We start from the raw sequence: 17,734 nt of genomic DNA on the forward strand, positions 1-17,734 counted from the left end.
GAAAGTTCTATGGGGAATCCTGTATCGAGGTGTCTGCAAGGTGCAGTGGGGAAGAAATTGTGTGTGGTTTAATAAATGCATATTGCAGCTTGTGGGTTTGGGGTTTTTTTATTTGTTTGTTTGTTTTTCCTGGACTAAGGGAACCTTGACTGCCATATTGCAACTTAACTATTATTGGTTAAGACATAAGAAACCTCACAGAAAACAGGTTAGAGTTAGTTCCATGCAAGGTTGCATTAGTTGCAACTGAAGCAATTTTAATATATTTGAGAAAAAAAAAAATTATTGTGGTGAGTTCAGAACAAATTACCACAAGGACTTTGAATTGTCCTTTCGTTGTTGTACAGATTTTGCATGCTGCGGTGTTGAATATAAAAAGTTGATTTACAAGGTACAGGTTTTATATTCCTAGATGATACAAGAACTTTAGAGAGAGCTGCCATAAAGATTAGTCATCCAATTCTCCATTTGTATTACAAGAAAAAGAACTAGCAAAAGGCAGTGGAGAAATGGACACTCATGATGACACACCTGCCTTCTTTTTCCCAATTCCAGGGCATATTCCCTTGTGGATTCCAGTCAAGTGTCTACTTTCCTGATTTCTATTCTCCTCATAGTCTACGGCAGTTTCAGGTAAGATTTTTTTTTTTAAGGTTCTGCAGAATTTTTCTTTTTCCAGTAAAAATATGGCAAGTGACTGAATACAGTTTATGTTTATGCCTTTTGTTTCACTGTATCTTTGTCAGACTGATGGCTAATGTAAATGAGAATGTCTTGCTTCTGAAAAGGAAATGGAAAAGGAAGAAAATGTAGCTAATTGGCATTTCTGAAAGACATAATTGTATGTCAAGTTATAAGCACATATAAGATAACTTAGAAGTTAGTGCTTGAAGACATCTCTGTAAAATTGTATTTTGGAGGGTATAAAAGGATTGTAAAGAGAGATAGAAATGTAATGTTATCGATAGTAGAATTTTATATATAATGTTTCTGTGTTGGTCGATTCAGCATGTCCCTGTTGTGATTGCAAACAGAGATTCCCAAGTCCCACTTGCTATTTACCTGAGTGTGAGTAACAGCTTAATAGAGACGTGGGAAACACCGTCAGTGCTCAATTCCAGCAAAGTGTCTGAGAACTGCTGCAGGTTAAGTTTGAATCTTCAAAAATGAAATTTGCCCCACTCTAGGAGACTTGAGTACAGTTTAGATCAAACATTGTTGTCCCTTTAGACTTGCAGCTTGTATTATGCCGTTTGTTTCAATGTAGTGGCACCTAAGAACTGAGATTCATGCTGACAAAAAAAAAAAAAATCACAGCATGAAAGTATTTTTTTTCAAGTACAGCCTTTTTTTCTTCCTGTTTCTTGAAGAACATTGCTTCATTTAACAAATCTATGGTGAAAGGCCATACATTCACAATGAAGTCTCTGAACTGCTATGAGTATTCCTGAAACAGATGATAGCCATGGTCATATATATGATGTAAGCTGCAGCTGTTAAGATAAGAGGTTTTAAATTGCCTTCGTAAGTTAATGAAATCATATAATGAAAGAGCCAATTTTTTATAAGAGCTGTCTGTTGTTGCTAGAGAGCATTAGGTAATAGCACTGCTGATGGAATTAAATTAGAAGGCCTTAGGAAAACGAAATTGAAAGATGATGAAAATTTAAAAAAAATAAGAAATAAAAGGTTGTATTTGTTTTAGCTTTTTCTTCAAGTCTTGAGTCAGCCTAGCATATAGTTGAGGGGCTAATCCCATTTTTAACTATTTGCATTTAGGCAGTGGTGTAAAAAGGAATGGCATCTGGCTGCAAGAAGCCATAGCATTTATTAAAATTCAATTGTGGAAACATAATGCAATATAAAACAGCAGGAGTGCTTGAACTTAAATTGCCTGCCTTTCTCAGAGCTCCTTGCTCTTAAAAATATTCTCCTGCTGGTTTCCGTCTTATTCCTATATACACATGCTCTTTAACCGTCGTATCCTGTGATTTAAATTTAAAACTGCTCACATAACAAGGACTGCAAACTTCAGATCAGTCTAGCTTATTGGATGCAGTAGTGGAATGGTGATGGACACAAATCCATTGAGGAAATGCCCTGTTCGAGTCCGCTTCCTTTGCGTGTATCCTGAAGACCCCAAGATGCAAAAGCTATTACAGACCAAGATTGGGTCCCATCAGTTTAAAATTAATTTCCTATATGCAGTTCTCTTCAGCAGATGCCTGAGCGGAAACCCACAGTTATGATGGTGACTTGGACAAATTCCCATTCTGTTTGGTCAGCAAGTGAGGTCAAAAGCAGGGTTTTTTTAACAGAAAATTGTGAAGTGGTGTTAATAAAGGGGTCTAAGATACAATGAACTTATTTAAGAAATTCAACTGTGATAGTAGTTGCAAAATTATAGTCATCTGGAAATTCCTAAAGTACTAAAATAAAAACTTCTGGCAAAGTGGGTGGATTTTCTTAGAAAAGTGATTCCCGGAAAGATGAAAGTGACGGCTTAGGGTGCTTGTTCTCAAATGACAACAGTGATGTCTTCATCTAGATTTGAGTGCTTCATCTCAAACGGAGCTGTCATAAGACAAAAAGCAAATAGCACTCCTTAGATAACCTTCATGTTGCAGAAGGTGGGTTTGGTTTCTGATTTTCAGTCTAAAAAGAAGCAAATAGAGTTATTGTGGTATTGCTGGCAGGTGACTTAAACAGAAGTGCAGTAATAGGATCAGAAAGAATTGGGTGGATGAGTCATTAGGATAAAATCCACATGCGTGGTGGATCTAATCTAATGCAAGAGGTTTCAGGGGAACAAAGGGAAGCCTTGGTCCTCTGTCCTTATTCATACAAGCAGCGTTTGTCCAAAACTGAAACAAACAAACAAACTCCAAACCCCCAAGATACTCAGAAGAATGTCTAATAGGTCGTGGGTAAAGTCCGCATCCAGAACAAAGTGCAGTTTATAGAGTTTATAGAGTTCCTGCTTCTTTGTGGATGAACAAGTGTTTCCTTCCTACATTTGTGCTTGGTCAGGAATTTTAGCTTCAAGCCCTTCTGAACATCTCTCCCATATACATTTTGACCGTCTCTTTGTCCTTGAACTTGGTATACTTTTATACTTGCCCATTTGACAGTCAGTAATATCTTTCAAACAGGTACAGGCTGTGAACTGCAGCATGCGTATATATGTATTAATTATGGATTTTTAAAGAGGTGAACTTAGCTTGAAGCAGGTTATTTTCCATGGGTTCTTGCAAGACAGCCACCTATTCTTGTCCAGGTGCTTCTCTGTGATTTAAGTGTTAGGGTTACTTTGCAAGCAGGTAACAGCTAAATCTTTTTCTATCCTATCACACACCCAGACGTGGTCTCTCGGCTTATGTAAAGCCTGATTTAACCCAGAATCTATCTGTTCAAGTATCTGCTTTTAAACCAAACCAAGAAGCGTGGGATAAAACCAGTGCATTCTGCCTCTAGGCTTTGGGTACCTAAAATAGGTGTGTAAGTGGAAAATAGTTCAGACAGTGTCCTTACGGTTGGCTTTATGACTTGACATTTGCTGAAATCAGGATACATATTTCACAGTTAGAAAAAGAGAGGTTGTGCTTGGAGTTCATAAGCACCCACAGCCGCAGCGCTGGCAGGGGGGAACCAGGGGCTGGGACAGACCTTCTCACCGAATGCTCCTGGGGGCTGTCTGCGTCTGCGCACACAAGTGGGCGCACATAAAAGTACCTGCTGAAGGCGAGATGTTCTTATCAGAGATGTGGGACTCGGGCACTCTTACTCCATCACTCTTACTCCACCTGGGCAGTGAAAACATTTTTATGTGCACTTTCTGCTATTGTTTCCCCTATTCTTATGGCCACCTCAGACCTCGCACTGGGACTTGTCCTTTAATCTCACAGCAAGGTTTTACAAGCGACTGTAGCAATGTTAGAGCACAGAACATATTTTAGGCGCTCTCTCTCTAATATGCATTAAGATTTGATTGAATTAAACTCTCAGGTCAATGACTGATTCTGATTGTAATTTTTTTATTTGGAGCAATTGACATTGGGCAGTTCTGTGGCAACCCACAATTCTCGCAGCCCTGGAGCTGTTAAGATGGGTGACTGTCCTCACTAAGTAGAGCAAGAATATATTGCATCTGCAGGCGACTCTATAGATACGTACTTGCTTTCATATTTTCTCCATTGTTTCATAAGAATATTCTCCTGCAGGGTGTCCCTCGAGCATTACTGCAGTGGAAGTGATCCATAGTTGAATCTGAACTTTTGTGGTGGTAACGTGCCAGCAGCTTACTCACTCCCTTGGCCTCGGTGTAACCCTACCGCGCGGTTCCCCGCGGGAGGCTGAGCCGTGCCTGCTTTGAAACATTGTGCTAGAAATCCTACCAGCTTGAACTGTGAGGACCCACAGAAGAAACAACTGTGTAGTTTATTGCCCGATGGGAGGTGCTGGCTCAATGTCGCCTGTGGAAGCCCAGTAGAAACTTGAACAAAAAAAGCAAATGTTTCTCAGCTTGCGATTTCTTTACAGTCCAGTAGTTTTCAGTATACCTTGTTTTACAATATAATTTTTAATTTTCTTGCAGGATGTTTTAGTGATCACTTCTCAATTTTTTTATTATGTTATTGATAATTTGTAGCAGAGAAATGGTTGGAGATTATTCAGACTGTTATCTTGGAGCAGCTGTGTTGCTAAGTGTTAGTAATTTCCTAATTTATGCTTACTTTTGAGGTAGGGATGTTTATAGGTGGTAACTGCTGACACTATTGCCATGAAAGAAAAAGGGTGAAGTTGTTTACAAGCAGTAGATCTAATAGTCTCTTTCCAGTTTTCTTTGCTGGTAGCAATGCCTTAAATTATGAGTTGCCCGATGCCACTGGGAGAATGATGGTGTGAAGTTCTTGCTAAACTGTGCTAATTCAGAGAGGAATGAAACGCTGCTCTGAGAAAAGAATTATTTTGTTTGGTTGAATCTTGGATCGAGTCCTGGAGGGTTGTCAGCCTCCTCCTGGAGTTTTATAGCTTGAGAGGAAAATGATGAGGCTACAATGCATTAATGGGGAAAAGGGAAGCATGAATTAAGGATAAAGGCACTGCAAACAAAAGACAGAGCAGGGGGATCTTTCGGAGAACAAGCTAAGAAGAACAGATTAATTTGCTAGAATTTTAGTGTTCTCCATTGGCTCTTTGTGTTTTTGATAACTTTTTAGTTGGTGATCCACAATCTGTGTACGAGTACTGTATGTCTGAAGTTGAAGCTTCCTTATGTTTTGCCTGAGCCCAAAAGCTGCTTTAATTTGATGCCACTCTTTGAGAGCACTTGCGTAATAGAAACAGAAGAAACAAACCCATTTTAGACTGGAAGAGCCTTTTTTTTGTTGTTTTTCTTTTATACAGTGAAACTGCTCAACCCCTCTTTCTTTAACACACCACATCTGTCTTCGTACTATAGGTCTATATGTGCTTGATTTCAGGTTGTGTGACTGCAGCACAAAATTGCTCACCTGTGCATTGCAGTAGGTAACATATACATTAAAATGAAATAACTTTGATACCTATAGAATTGTATAGAAGATTGTGGTGTATTCTTTACTTGTCTGACAAATTAGTAAAATTTGTTTACTTTGCATAGTACAGTTACTCGCAGCTCGACTTGCAAAGGAGTTTAATGCCTGTTGACCTGGAAGTTTTACTGAAATACTTGGTATTTGATGCTGCTGCAGACGTAAGAGAGGAGCTGTACGGTCCTTCTGGTGGTTCTCTATAGCTTATTTGAATGAATAAATAAATCTGCAGCTAAATCATGGTAACATGCATGCATCAGAATGGGAAACTATCATAGTAAACTTGATTGCTAGTATTTTTATATAAAACAACCTAGAATTTAACGACAGCGATTACTGCTGGCCAAAGCAGACCTTAAGTGAAATTACCCCGTTTCAGAAAGTTATGCCAAGATTTGCTAGAATATAATTTAGAAGTTGCATCACAATCAAAGGCTGTGGCAAAAGGGGTAGAATACTGCGTTATTTTGTAAAGTTTTTTAAAGTGCGGCTATCAAAATGAGAAGATGAATCAATTGGAGCTGAGGTGGGTACATCGGGGAATGTTGTCAGCTCCTATGGATGAATTAAGTTGTATCAATTCGTACTATTTATTCAGAGCTTCCTCTAGTTGTCTGTTCTGCCTGTATCTAAAGTATCTATCTGGTTCCTTTCTAGGCTTTGCTGAAACTTTTCACTTAAGACAGACAATCAGCAGACAAGTACTTACAAGATAGTTTTCGTTATCATTCATAACAAGATGTAGAGGAAGGAAATAATATTGTCTTAAAAGTGAAACCTGATAGTTGAATGAAAAGGATCAAAATGAGAATTTTGAAAGAGTTCATATTTTGTAAGAGTTCAGAGAACTGAAACATTTATTGCATTTCCATCATGTTCTACACTTGCCAGTAATGCAGATAAATATCTTTGTTGCGGTTTGTTGTTAACACTTACCGGTTCAGACACTACGGTGATTAGTCTCACTATTAGAACCTGTGTGATTTGCTGCCTCATCTGTAACTATTATGGCTTCTTTTATTTTTTATTTTCCAGCGTGTACGGTGTTTTTTCTAATAACCAGCATTAATGGGCTATTTCAGGGAGAGGGTGCTGTGTTAGAGCAGTAATGAGACCGTAGCTGATGAGCCTAAATAGGCGTTTGAAACTTGCCTGTTAAGTTTGCTTTGTTTCCTGCAGGTCTCTTAACATGGACTTTGAGAATCAAGACAAAGAGAAAGACAATAGCAGCGCAGCTGGGTCTTTTAATGGCAACAGCACCAATAACAGTAAGGGTTAGCTTTACTCCTTATCTTTCTTTCATCACTTCGGTGTGCTGCATCTTCTTTTGCTCCATCCATCTGTGCGTTTCAGCTAAGTGGGTTGTAGATTCACCTGATATAATGGAACTGTTTTGTCTCAGCACTTACCGTCTTACTATGCACTACTAATACTGCTATGTAGTTCCTGCCTGTGGAAGCTAAATTTAAAACATCGATGTAACATTTCCATAATGCATAGAAATTGCACACTGCACAATTTGTCAGCTTTTACTGGAAATGGAAACTGCTTTACTTAAAAAAAACCCAACACAACAAACCACCACCCAGTTATGAGAAGGGAATGTAATTTCTCTTTGTCTGGAGTTTATCACGATGACATAGTAGCCAGTCCGTAAGCAATGAGAGGTCTCATGGTATGCTAACAAGTCCATAAGGATGATTCAGCTTTATCAATAGAGAAATTGAAGTATAGAGTTCACATGGCTTTGGGCAACTCATTTATAATGGACAATAAAATATGTGTCTACACACAATCTATTCAGAGTGGGGATTAACATGTCAGCTCCTACATGGTGATTGTCACCTCTGTAATGTATAAATAGATTCCAGACAGCTTGGCCATTTGAAATGCACTGTTTTGCAGGTAAAAATACGTATGTGGACAGTTAGAGTGGAATGCGTAGTACACAATGTGCTGTAAATTCACACCTGAGTTTAATTTATAGCAATTTATATGGATATATTCGGCAGGGTGGCTCTAGAATGAATCACAGAACCACAGAACGGCAGGGTTGGAAGGGACCTCTGGAGACCATCTCATCCAGACCCTGCCAGAGCAGGGGCACCCAGAGCAGGTTGCACAGGAACACATCCAGGAGGGTTTTGAATGTCTCCAGAGAAGGAGACTCCACACCCTCTCTGAGCAGCCTGTGCCAGTGCTGTGTCTCCCTCAAAGTAAAGAATTTTTTCCTCATGTTGAGATCGAGCTTCCCATGTTCCAGTTTGTGCCCGTTGCCCCTTGTCCTGTCGCTGGGCACCACTGAAAAGAGTCTGGCCCCATCCTCTTGCCACCCGCCCTGTAGATGTTGATCAGCATTTATGAGATCCCCTCTCAGCCTTCTCTTCTCCAGGCTAAACAGAATAGTTTCATCAAGTTTGGAAGACAGGAGTGAGATATGTGAGCAGCCCTGCGCACAAAACCCTGAACACTAAGGTTCCTTTGTTTAAAGTAAGAAATACAGTTTAAAAATTATAAAATGAATAATATGTTGTAGTGTCTTTTGGGTTTTTTTGCCTTTTTTTCTTAATATAGACTCTTGAAATGTACATGTTTGTCAGAGCAGTGCTTCTGTTGACAACACAGAGCAAAGAGGTTGCTGTGCTTGGTGATTCAGCAACAAACAGTTGAGGCTTTTGGCATCTGGGAAGTCAGGGAAGGCAGTCTGAGGCTGGGGAACAGGCACATTATGGGGATTAACTGTCAAAATGATCAGAAAGGAAATGAAGAACTTTCACATTTAACACTGCAGGCACTAATTCCCGTATGCCAAGGTGCTTTGTAGTATGTCATTTCTGGGGTTTTGTTTTGGTTTTTTGTTTGTTTTTTTTTTTCCTTGGGAAGTTGAAGGGCATGTGAATTAAATGCTCCTTCTCAAAGCAGAAGGAACTGGAGCTAAGTCACAGATTAGAACACAGGAATTTCGGTGTCTTTGCACTGCCATCACTGGGCTATCTACATTGTACTTTACCCTTTTGTAAAAAAGGGAGAGACTGGTTGAGTATTAGAATTTGTGGAGATAGGTGGGTTTTTCAAAGCCTGATCTTTTCAATTTTGTTAGTAATTCTAAAAACTCACAGTAAAATATAGGAAAAAATATCCTGTCCCATTATGAATATCCCTGGTAGTCACACTGCATGGTTAAGTTGGGGGAATTATCAGAATAAAATACTTCAGTATCTCTGCACTATTTAAAATTGCTTCCAGCTATAAAATGTGAGCATGAAATTTTTGTCAGCTTTCAGCATAAAAGGCAATTATCGTGCACGCTGAACTGAGCTGGTGGTTTCATGTAACAGGTAAATGACTTGGGTGTATTTTGAAAACTGCCTGTTATTGTTAGGCTTGATGTTATCTGGTGATTGCAATCAGTGATGCAATTTAAGTGCATGGTGGCCTTCTCCCAAGTGGAATTGGAAGCCGTGGCACCCTTTGCAGGAGCTTGGTCAGCATAACTCTGCAGCTCTGCTGTTGGGCAGTTACCTCGCACTGAGAGGTCAGGTAGAACTTTTATATGCTCTGTTCAACACGTTTATGTTGCTCAGTGTAAAATGAAGCAAATATATAATTACTGTATGATTCCTAATCCCTAAATAATTTTTTTTTAAACTTTTTATTCATCCTATCTAGGGCACAAAATAAAAATCATGCGTTTTCTTTCAGCTTTCAGTTCGTGGGTTGTGCTGAGCGGGGCTGCTGCTGCGCACACCCAGCCACACGGTCGTGCAGTTTAGCCGGCGTGGTTTTGCACAAACTGCTGTGTGTGGTTATGATAGTGCATGAGGACCTCAAAGTAATATCTACTGCACCAGAACTGAAATGGAATACATTGTCCGAGTCCTCAATTGTGTTGGTGGGGACAGGCTGTCGGTATGTGTGTGGTAAGAAACGGCCCAAGTTAAATGTCGCTTTCTTTCTTCTGCAGGTATTCAAACCATTGATTCTACCCAGGCGTTGTTCCTGCCAATCGGAGCGTCTGTGTCTCTCCTAGTTATGTTCTTCTTCTTTGATTCAGTTCAAGTTGTCTTTACAATATGCACAGCAGGTGACTAAGTTTTCTTCTCTTGGAATTGGAATAGAACGGAAAGCATTGCTACAGTTGAATGTTGTTGATAAGGATTATAATACATGTCATAGTACCTTTAAAAAAAAAGCAAAACCTCATCAGGTTTCATGGTTGTATTTTCATGTCTCTGTAGCTATTAATAAAGTGACAAGTATTATTTGAGAAGTATTTTCCACTTAGAGATTTGCTAAATCTACTGAACTATAAATTGCTAGAGTTTTGAAAGGTGTATTATTTTCTGTAAAGTTCACTTGTTTATAAATCAGTGCTCAGAACTGTACATTTCATAATTCAGGTACTCTATAGGATCATGGAGACCATATCCAGAGTCATCTTTTCCTAGTTTGATTTTGGTGTTTGCTGTTACGCAGTTTTTCTTTGTTTCAGGGGTACTTCTGGTCTCATAAGCATTTTGAGTATTATTCTTTTGCATTGCTTGAATTTAGAACAAAAATGAAACAGTTGTCCGCAAATAAATTGCAAGTCCTCTGATCCTGTTTATTATTATTTACATTTTGTCATTTAAGTAAATACCAGGGCTTTGCTTTTTGGAAAATTTTGGCCTTTTGATCTTCTTGCAGTTCTTCAAAAGTCCAGCTGCTGTTCAGGGTAGCACAATTTTTCCTACTGCTCCAAATTTGCAGCAGCTTTTAAAAATTGTACTCCTCAGTCCACATACTGAATCTGTGAAGATTTTTAAATCCCTAAATACCTCTCATCCTGTCCTACTTCATGTATATGCAATGCGGGCTTTCCCCGTAGGATTGAACTCCTGAGCTGTGCGTCTTCTCCAGCCTCTTAAACAGGGCTGATGTCGATGGGTGAAATCTAAATCTCTTCTCTTGACAGGAGTCTTGAGACTCCTGTCTCCAATTCCGGAGGCACAGTCCTGTAGAGGTCTGTTGAATGCTGCTTTTATAACTTTGTCCTATGACACATATGTTCTTTCCTATTAAAAATAAATTATTACTTCATATAAATTCTACTATATGCTAGATATTAGGGGAATATACACATATATCTAAGATATTATAAGGGAAGATTTATGCCAAAAGAGAAATTTTAATTTGTCAAGATTATTGGTCCATTTATTTCCAGACTGGCCTTGACATTTCTAACTTTATTTGTAACATGTGTGGTGTGTAATTAGATGATAATTGTGTCAGTTGGGGCTTGTTGCAGGTTTAAGAGGATTGGGTCTGTTTGGATTAGTGCACTTGGGTATCTTTATTTTTGAGTGTGGTTTTATGATACTTTTGTGCTTTTCCTTCCTCTTGCATCAGGGGGTGTCATTAAGCACAGGGGACTTTGGCCCCAGAACCTCTAAAATGCAAAGCCCCGTTTGAGGCTATACAGCAGGATGCGGACCCTGATGGGGTTGGGAACTTGGGAACTGTGGGACGCGGTCCCTCTGTCCCCTGCAGCTCAAGTAGTGCTATTTTACATCCTCTTCTAGATTTCAGAGGCTGACGTGGTGGGACTTCTAAATTACAGCTGATGTCTGGTTTCTTAAACCCCTCTTAAATCTTCCTCCCGCAAAGGTTTGCCTTTCAGGGAAGAGTCCGGAGCAAAGGTGGGCACAGCAAACAGCCCGAGGCCAGGAGCAGCTGATAGCAGAGGGCAGAGCTGTAGAGCTGGCGTGTTGCCTGCAGACAGGAGTTGACCCGAGGGATTGCCAGTTGAATAATAGGTATTGAGATTAGAGGGGAGAGAAAACTTATGACTGGAAGCCTGGACAGTCAGGAGCGAGACTGAGAGTGGGTACTCCTTGGCACTGTATATTAGTGTGATTACATTTGAATTCTTATACTCTCTAAATGGGTCCATCTTTGGGGTGGCCTGTGACGGGAGGCGCGGGATTCCCTGCCGAGAAGAGCTGGAGGGGAGGAAGGGGAAGGAGAGATTCCAAGGGCGAAGAGGGTCTGGGTGAGGACGGGTCAGTGCCGCTGTGGCGGAGGCGGAGCAGGGAGCGGGGCAGGCAGGCGGCGAGGCGTGCAGGATTGGGGCAGCAGGGGCGCAGGTTTTGCTGTGCCGCGTTCTTGGCCAAGAACCTCTGAAAGTGTTCCTAGTTCAGCGTGTGCAGAGCTGCCACGCTCTTCATTCTTTTCCTACCCGTTCTGCTTCTTTTCCCCCGCTCTGAAATACTGATAGAACTGTGAGTTCCCATGGTGGTGTTTGCATACAGACTTTTTTTTTTTTTTAAAATAAATAATTAAATGAATTAATCTTTTAAAAAAGTCTTCCTCCCACCAGAAGGGGCAGAATTGAGGGGTGGAAAGATGTGGTTTGACCAAACCAATTTTTTTTTCTCCAGTTGGTTTAAGGTGTCTGCTAAAGAGAATGTTTGATTCCTTCCCATCATCTACGTTTGAGACGAGAGAAAAAAAAAAAATCCCTTTTAAAAACCAACAGGAACCACCCCAATGTTTTAAGGACTGAATAGAGGACGGCACAGAGATTTGATCTGCAGCATGCAGAAAATGTTGAGCGACTCTTCCATTTTCATTTCGGTCTGTTCTTGCTCCAGCAGCGTTGGATGTGTGCTGCTGACATGTCTGTGTCTCCACGCCCTCACTCTTCAGCCTTTTAAACAGCCCTTAGTGCAAATTCAGTGGTATTATTTTTTACAAAAACCGGAAGGAAAAATTATTATAAATACCAACAGTTACTAAACGTTTTTACAAATGTGTGGGTGGGACAGTATAATTCTTTAAAAAGAAAATGTATATGGAAATAATTTATTTGGATATTTATGTATTTTTATCGTCCTATTTTCAAAAAATTTAAGCACTTCTTATGTTAACAAATTTAAGTTGCCAGCTACTAGATACAACTTATTTTAAGCTGTACTGTGTTTTATAATGAATAAGGGGCTTTGAGTGAGATAAGGAAAAAAACTGACTGAGTTAAAAAGTGGGAAAAAACCCCTTTATTATGCTGACTTAGTCTATGCCATATGTTGGAGAATGTTAAAAGAATCTCACAACTGGTTTGTAGTACATTCTTTCTTTTTTTCTTTTTTTTTTTTTTGACCCTCAGAAAACTGTTTTCCTTGCTCACACGATCATGAATAGCTTTAAGACTTTTTTTTTAAGGTTTTGGGTTGGGGCGTTGCATTCCTTTGAGAGCTTTTATTTTGGTGGAAGTTTGAAAGCATGCTAACAATAGAAATTGTGCAGAAAACCTTGGAGCCTTGAACTGCTCTTGCTTTAATAATACTGCAGCATATGATAATAGGACATTGTTGCAAAAGCTTTTTCAAATTGGAGAAGCTTGTTTGTGTACTGTAGAAATTAGGTCTGAATGTACTAATATTACCTTTTCTTCTTTTTCTAGTCCTCGCAACAATAGCTTTCGCTTTCCTTCTGCTCCCGATGTGCCAGTACTTAACACGGCCTTGTTCACCTCAAAACAAGTAAGGACTTGAGAAATCTTTTGCTCGTCATCTCGTATGTTGTATTTCTTTCTTTTAATGAGAATTCTTTAACAGTCTTTGGTTATGAGCATTAACCTCAGGGCTTCAGAGCTGATGTTTGTGCCTATTTTTTGTGACAGCACTATGTTTCCACTATGAAACTAGGAAGCACGATTTCTGCCAGCCTGGGAAATACGGTACCATTGCAGGGGACTAGTTTTCCCAACGGGGTTTTTTTAAGAAGTTTGGCTGATTTTGGCTGAAATTTCAGAGTTTGGGATTTGGTATTGGATTTTAATGTTTAACGTTGGACTATGGATTTTAATGCTGGCTCTTTCAGAGACTGTAGTTACACTAGTGAAAATTACAGTTGTTAATGTCATGTTTTGAAACTACTTTTTTACCTTGTGACTGGGGTTCATGTTGCAAAAACACTGTCTTAGATGGAGCTAGGAAATAGCATTCATGGTAACAATTTCAAGCGAGGTGCCAGGATTTACTGTTTGTTTTTCCATCTCTGTAGTTCAGGCTTTACGCACTTTATTTGAATGTAAGGAAAGCTTTTATTTTGTTGCTGTTTTGGTACCTATTTGTGGCAAAGGAACTTCCCTTCAGTTGTTCTTGGCATCTTTCATCAGCAGTTGAGCCTTGTTCCAACAGCATCCATTTTCTGTTCTTTAAATGGAAACATCAAGTCTGCTAGCTAATGTTTGTATGTTGTTCCTAGGATTTCCTTTGGCTGCTGCGGGCGTTTCACTGCTGCTGAGTTGCTCTCATTTTCTCTGTCTGTGATGCTTGTCCTTATCTGGGTCCTAACTGGCCACTGGCTCCTTATGGATGGTGAGTATGTGAATGAAGGGATTTTACTGCTGGTTTGTGCCTGTTCTGACACATCCAGTCACCTGGTGATGATTGGTGAAATTTGTTAATATTAATGGCTTGCTGAGTTGTAATATTTGTGGTAGACTCCCTGAAAACAACCGCTGTGAGGAACATGCCAGGGTAATGTTTGAGACGCCTGTTTTTCTGGTTTGTAAAGGCTTCCAGGGAAGTGCCAGAACTCCCATGACAGATACTCTGCACCTGTGTGGTGTAGGGTGGAACGCCAGTTTTAGTTAGAGATGTGTGGACACAGTGGTTGTTTATGAATCATAACTTGATCTTAACAATCTGGTTAATTTTTGTTGTGCTTCTTGTTGTTTTTTGGTTCAGATGATCAAATAATTTGTTGTGAGACAGTTCACAGTAGCTGGTTGTCTTTGATCTCTTTGATGCTTGCCAGTTAGTATGGTGAGATGGGCAAAGCTGGCAGGCATCCAGTTGGCTTGAAGGTGTGATTTATTTATTTTTTTTTCATGCTGGTTGAACTGAATTCACAGCTCACTGTTCTGAAAAGGAGCTTTCCTCCTCCCCTCCTGCCTTCCAAATCTCTTGTGCTCGCTCTGGCACTCGTTTAATCACATGGTAAACTGATTTAGCTCACTAGAATGGCAGCGTACCCTTTTGTTGCCAGGCTATTTTTCAGCTGCTGCAGTGAGATGAATTGGATTATTGTGCAGGCAGGTATGTGCTAAATTTGGCAAAAGGTAAGTGGCAGCGTGATGGGATCTAAAAGGATGGAGTGGATATGATAGGAAAGGGATGAAGAGGTAGCCAGGAGCAGGACCTCTGCTTCTCAGCCGTGTCAGGCAGCTAAATTGGCTTAGGACATCCCATGAAATGGCACCCTGAGGTTGTGATTGCTTGGGAGAAAATAGCTGGGACAATATCACCTGCTCGTGAAATTGGTTGCTGCAATAGAAAACATACATCCCATCGGCTTTCTGGCTCCTCCTAAATGAGATAGCAGCAGCAGCAAGTCCTTAGCACTGAAACCTCTCATGGTATCTTCATTATTTCTTTTTTATATTGGCATTTTGTTTCATTCATGTGTTTTGCTGCTTTAAAAGTTCCACCTGTTGTACGTGAGGGAATACCTTTTAAAGTACCCAGATACTGAATGAAAAAATGCAGGTGATGTTTGGTTTGTGTTAAGCAGAGTAGCCCACCATGAAATCAAGGGTGCTTTTTGATCTGCAGTAGCTACAAAGCCAAATTGAGTCGCAAGTGTGGATTTTGACAAAATCTGAAAAGACTTGTCTACACTGAGATATCGGCAGAAGCATTTACTTAAAAATAGCTTTTTTTGTGAACACTTCAGTCTGAAATAGCGCGCTTTGAGGTAATTAATCTGGAGAGTACTGAACTGCTGGTGCAGAGTGTTTTCTGGGGTTTATTTCTCTTGGTGGTTGTTTGTGATTTACAGAATTGTGTTGGTACTGTCTAGCTCTGGAGTATTTTATGTAGTTTATATTAAGAGGACCTGTATTATATAGGTAAGCCTCCTGTCCTTTGTTCAAATCCAATTAAATCAACGTTTGTAAGTGACACAACAGGGAACAGCATTTATTTGCCTTCATCAGGGAAACAGACTCTGCCGTTTTAGTCCTCATGCTGCAAGTGGGATCGCATCGTCTCTGCCTTTACCCTTTGCTTTTCTGTAACTGAATAGTTGAGACCCCAGTTAATCTTTGGAGGGAGATGTGGGCAGTAAGTACTACTCAGTAATATATGCAAGTGGAGCACTTGCTCGTCCCTCAGCCAGCGCCTGCCAGCTGCTGGGTGTGCTGGGATCTGACTCCTCCCCACTTGTGTGGGGATGATCTTCTGTTTCGCTGTCGGCAGAATATGGAACAGACGTTGTGAAGGTGCTTCACATCGCCTGGGCCGGCGGCTGGAGGGAGACGTGGGGCAGGCGGTTCTTCTTAACAGTATGCCATGATTTTTGTGTGTATGGTTTGTTGTTGTGCAGTTGATTCTGTCTTTATGAGAGAGAGTTTCTACTTTAGAGTTGAGTAAAAAGGAAGGGAAGTACTTCATGGGAATTTCCAGTCCTTACAAAATCAAGGGATGGCAGTTCCTGCCAGAACAGTCCTCGTTGCTGAAATACCACAATTCCCCCATCTGCACAGTACTGGGTTGAACTGTTTCTAAAGCCAGGGATGTTTTACAGGATAGAATGAGCAGATATTGTCTCCAGGGGGTTGTTCTGGCATGTGGTGATGTACATTTATAGATCTTGAAATGCTTATTTCTCAGAATGGATTGTTTGATGACAGAAACATCAAGGACAGTCACTGTCCCCTGGTAGAACCTGGTTAACAGCTTTCCTAAATAGCAGACACAGCTGGAGATGTGCAATGGCAATGCTATAGATGTACGCAGTGTCTGTCTGTAGGTACAGAGTGAACTGAATGGGCACGGATACCCCGGGAACTGCTGCGGCAGTCGAGCAGAGGCTACTTTGTGATATGTGTTCTTATTCCCACTCTTTAAAATACAACTTGAGAGTTTTATAGGAACATGACTAGGTCAGAACTTTGGTACCTGTTTCTTTCAGAGGTCAACTGGCGGGCTGTGGGGGAAGTTTAAGCCTTGCCAGCTTGCATAGTGCTTTGTAAACCAGACACCACACCACCAGCATCTCAGTGGTATCGCCTGTTCTGAGTGCAGCAGTGCAGTAAAGCTGAAAAACAGTCTGTATCTGGAGAGTCTAATCACAAATGGAAGAATATTCTTAATCCTCAAAATAGCCTTATTCCGTGAGGAGTGTGCTTGGAGGGACTCTGAAGTTAATTCATTCCGTTAATTGAAGGTTAACTCTTTCAGTTAGTTCTTTCTTATTCAGCTTCGTTAACCTGTTGCCCAGCGCTTCCAACCCAGAGCTACTGTGTGGGTACTTTACTCCCCCCCCGACACCCCGATCTGGAGTATATTTCAGTGGAGATCTGCCTTATTTAGTTTGTCAACACCATCCATGAGCTTGGATATGGATGATTTGTTACTCATATGATTTCTGGACTTTTTCATTGGAAAAGGAAGCTGGCCGCCATTTAGAGAAGCCCGTTGCTGGTTTGACTGCACGTTGGCCCGTATTGCTCGTACTTGCCGTGGGGCATTCTTGCTTCCCTTCTGTTTTTTAAATTTACCAATGTTTCTTAGAGCATTTGCAAAACTGCCTAATTATTAGCACGTGTACTTCACTGTCATCTAAAGGACTCTTTTCCATCTCCTTTTCTGCCCAGTATTTGCTTAGTTTGATGAAAAGCGTGTTGTGCGTGTGCTTGTGTTTGTTTCAGTGACAGAGAAATAGAGTGTGTGAACAATAGATAAAACTTCACGCTGGTTAAAATATTTCTATTTCTAGTTAATTATAACCTGGAAATCCTCTCCTAAATATAGGCTTGCTTGCGCTATTATTAACATAGGCTTTAGAGAAACCTCTTTGATTTAAGACAGACTGTTCCCTTGTATTTGCTCTTCTGCCAGAGGAAGTCTGTAACTGAAGGCTATATTGAATTACTGAATGCACTTCTCGCTGCTTTGCTGTGTCAAATTCTTTAAACCTCAATAATTTGCTCTACATTTTATCGCTAGCTACAGTTATGCGGCATGATTTAGGGTGCATTTTTATCTGAGTAATCCCATTACTTGGTTAAACTGGCAGCCGTGACAGTGTTGTGCTCGGCTTGTCAATCCTCAGAAGGTGCGGCGGGTTTGGCAGAGCCGTTGCGGGGCCGCAGCCCCTGGGCGCTGCAGGCA

General features: G+C 40.5%; 1 protein-coding gene across 1 annotated transcript in view; it reads left to right on the forward strand.

The window, feature by feature from the left end:
- SPPL3 (signal peptide peptidase like 3) overlaps positions 1 to 17,734 on the forward strand; it is a 64,254-nt gene that overhangs the window by 39,647 nt on the left and 6,873 nt on the right. Inside the window, exons 3-7 of the mRNA XM_009888611.1 lie at positions 556 to 633; positions 6,753 to 6,841; positions 9,538 to 9,657; positions 13,015 to 13,093; positions 13,821 to 13,933. Coding sequence (XP_009886913.1) covers positions 556 to 633; positions 6,753 to 6,841; positions 9,538 to 9,657; positions 13,015 to 13,093; positions 13,821 to 13,933 — 479 coding nt within the window. The remainder of the gene's footprint in view (positions 1 to 555; positions 634 to 6,752; positions 6,842 to 9,537; positions 9,658 to 13,014; positions 13,094 to 13,820; positions 13,934 to 17,734) is intronic.

Source organism: Charadrius vociferus, unplaced genomic scaffold, assembly GCF_000708025.1.
Source record: "Charadrius vociferus isolate BGI_N301 unplaced genomic scaffold, ASM70802v2 scaffold917, whole genome shotgun sequence".
Taxonomy (NCBI): Eukaryota; Metazoa; Chordata; class Aves; order Charadriiformes; family Charadriidae; genus Charadrius; species Charadrius vociferus.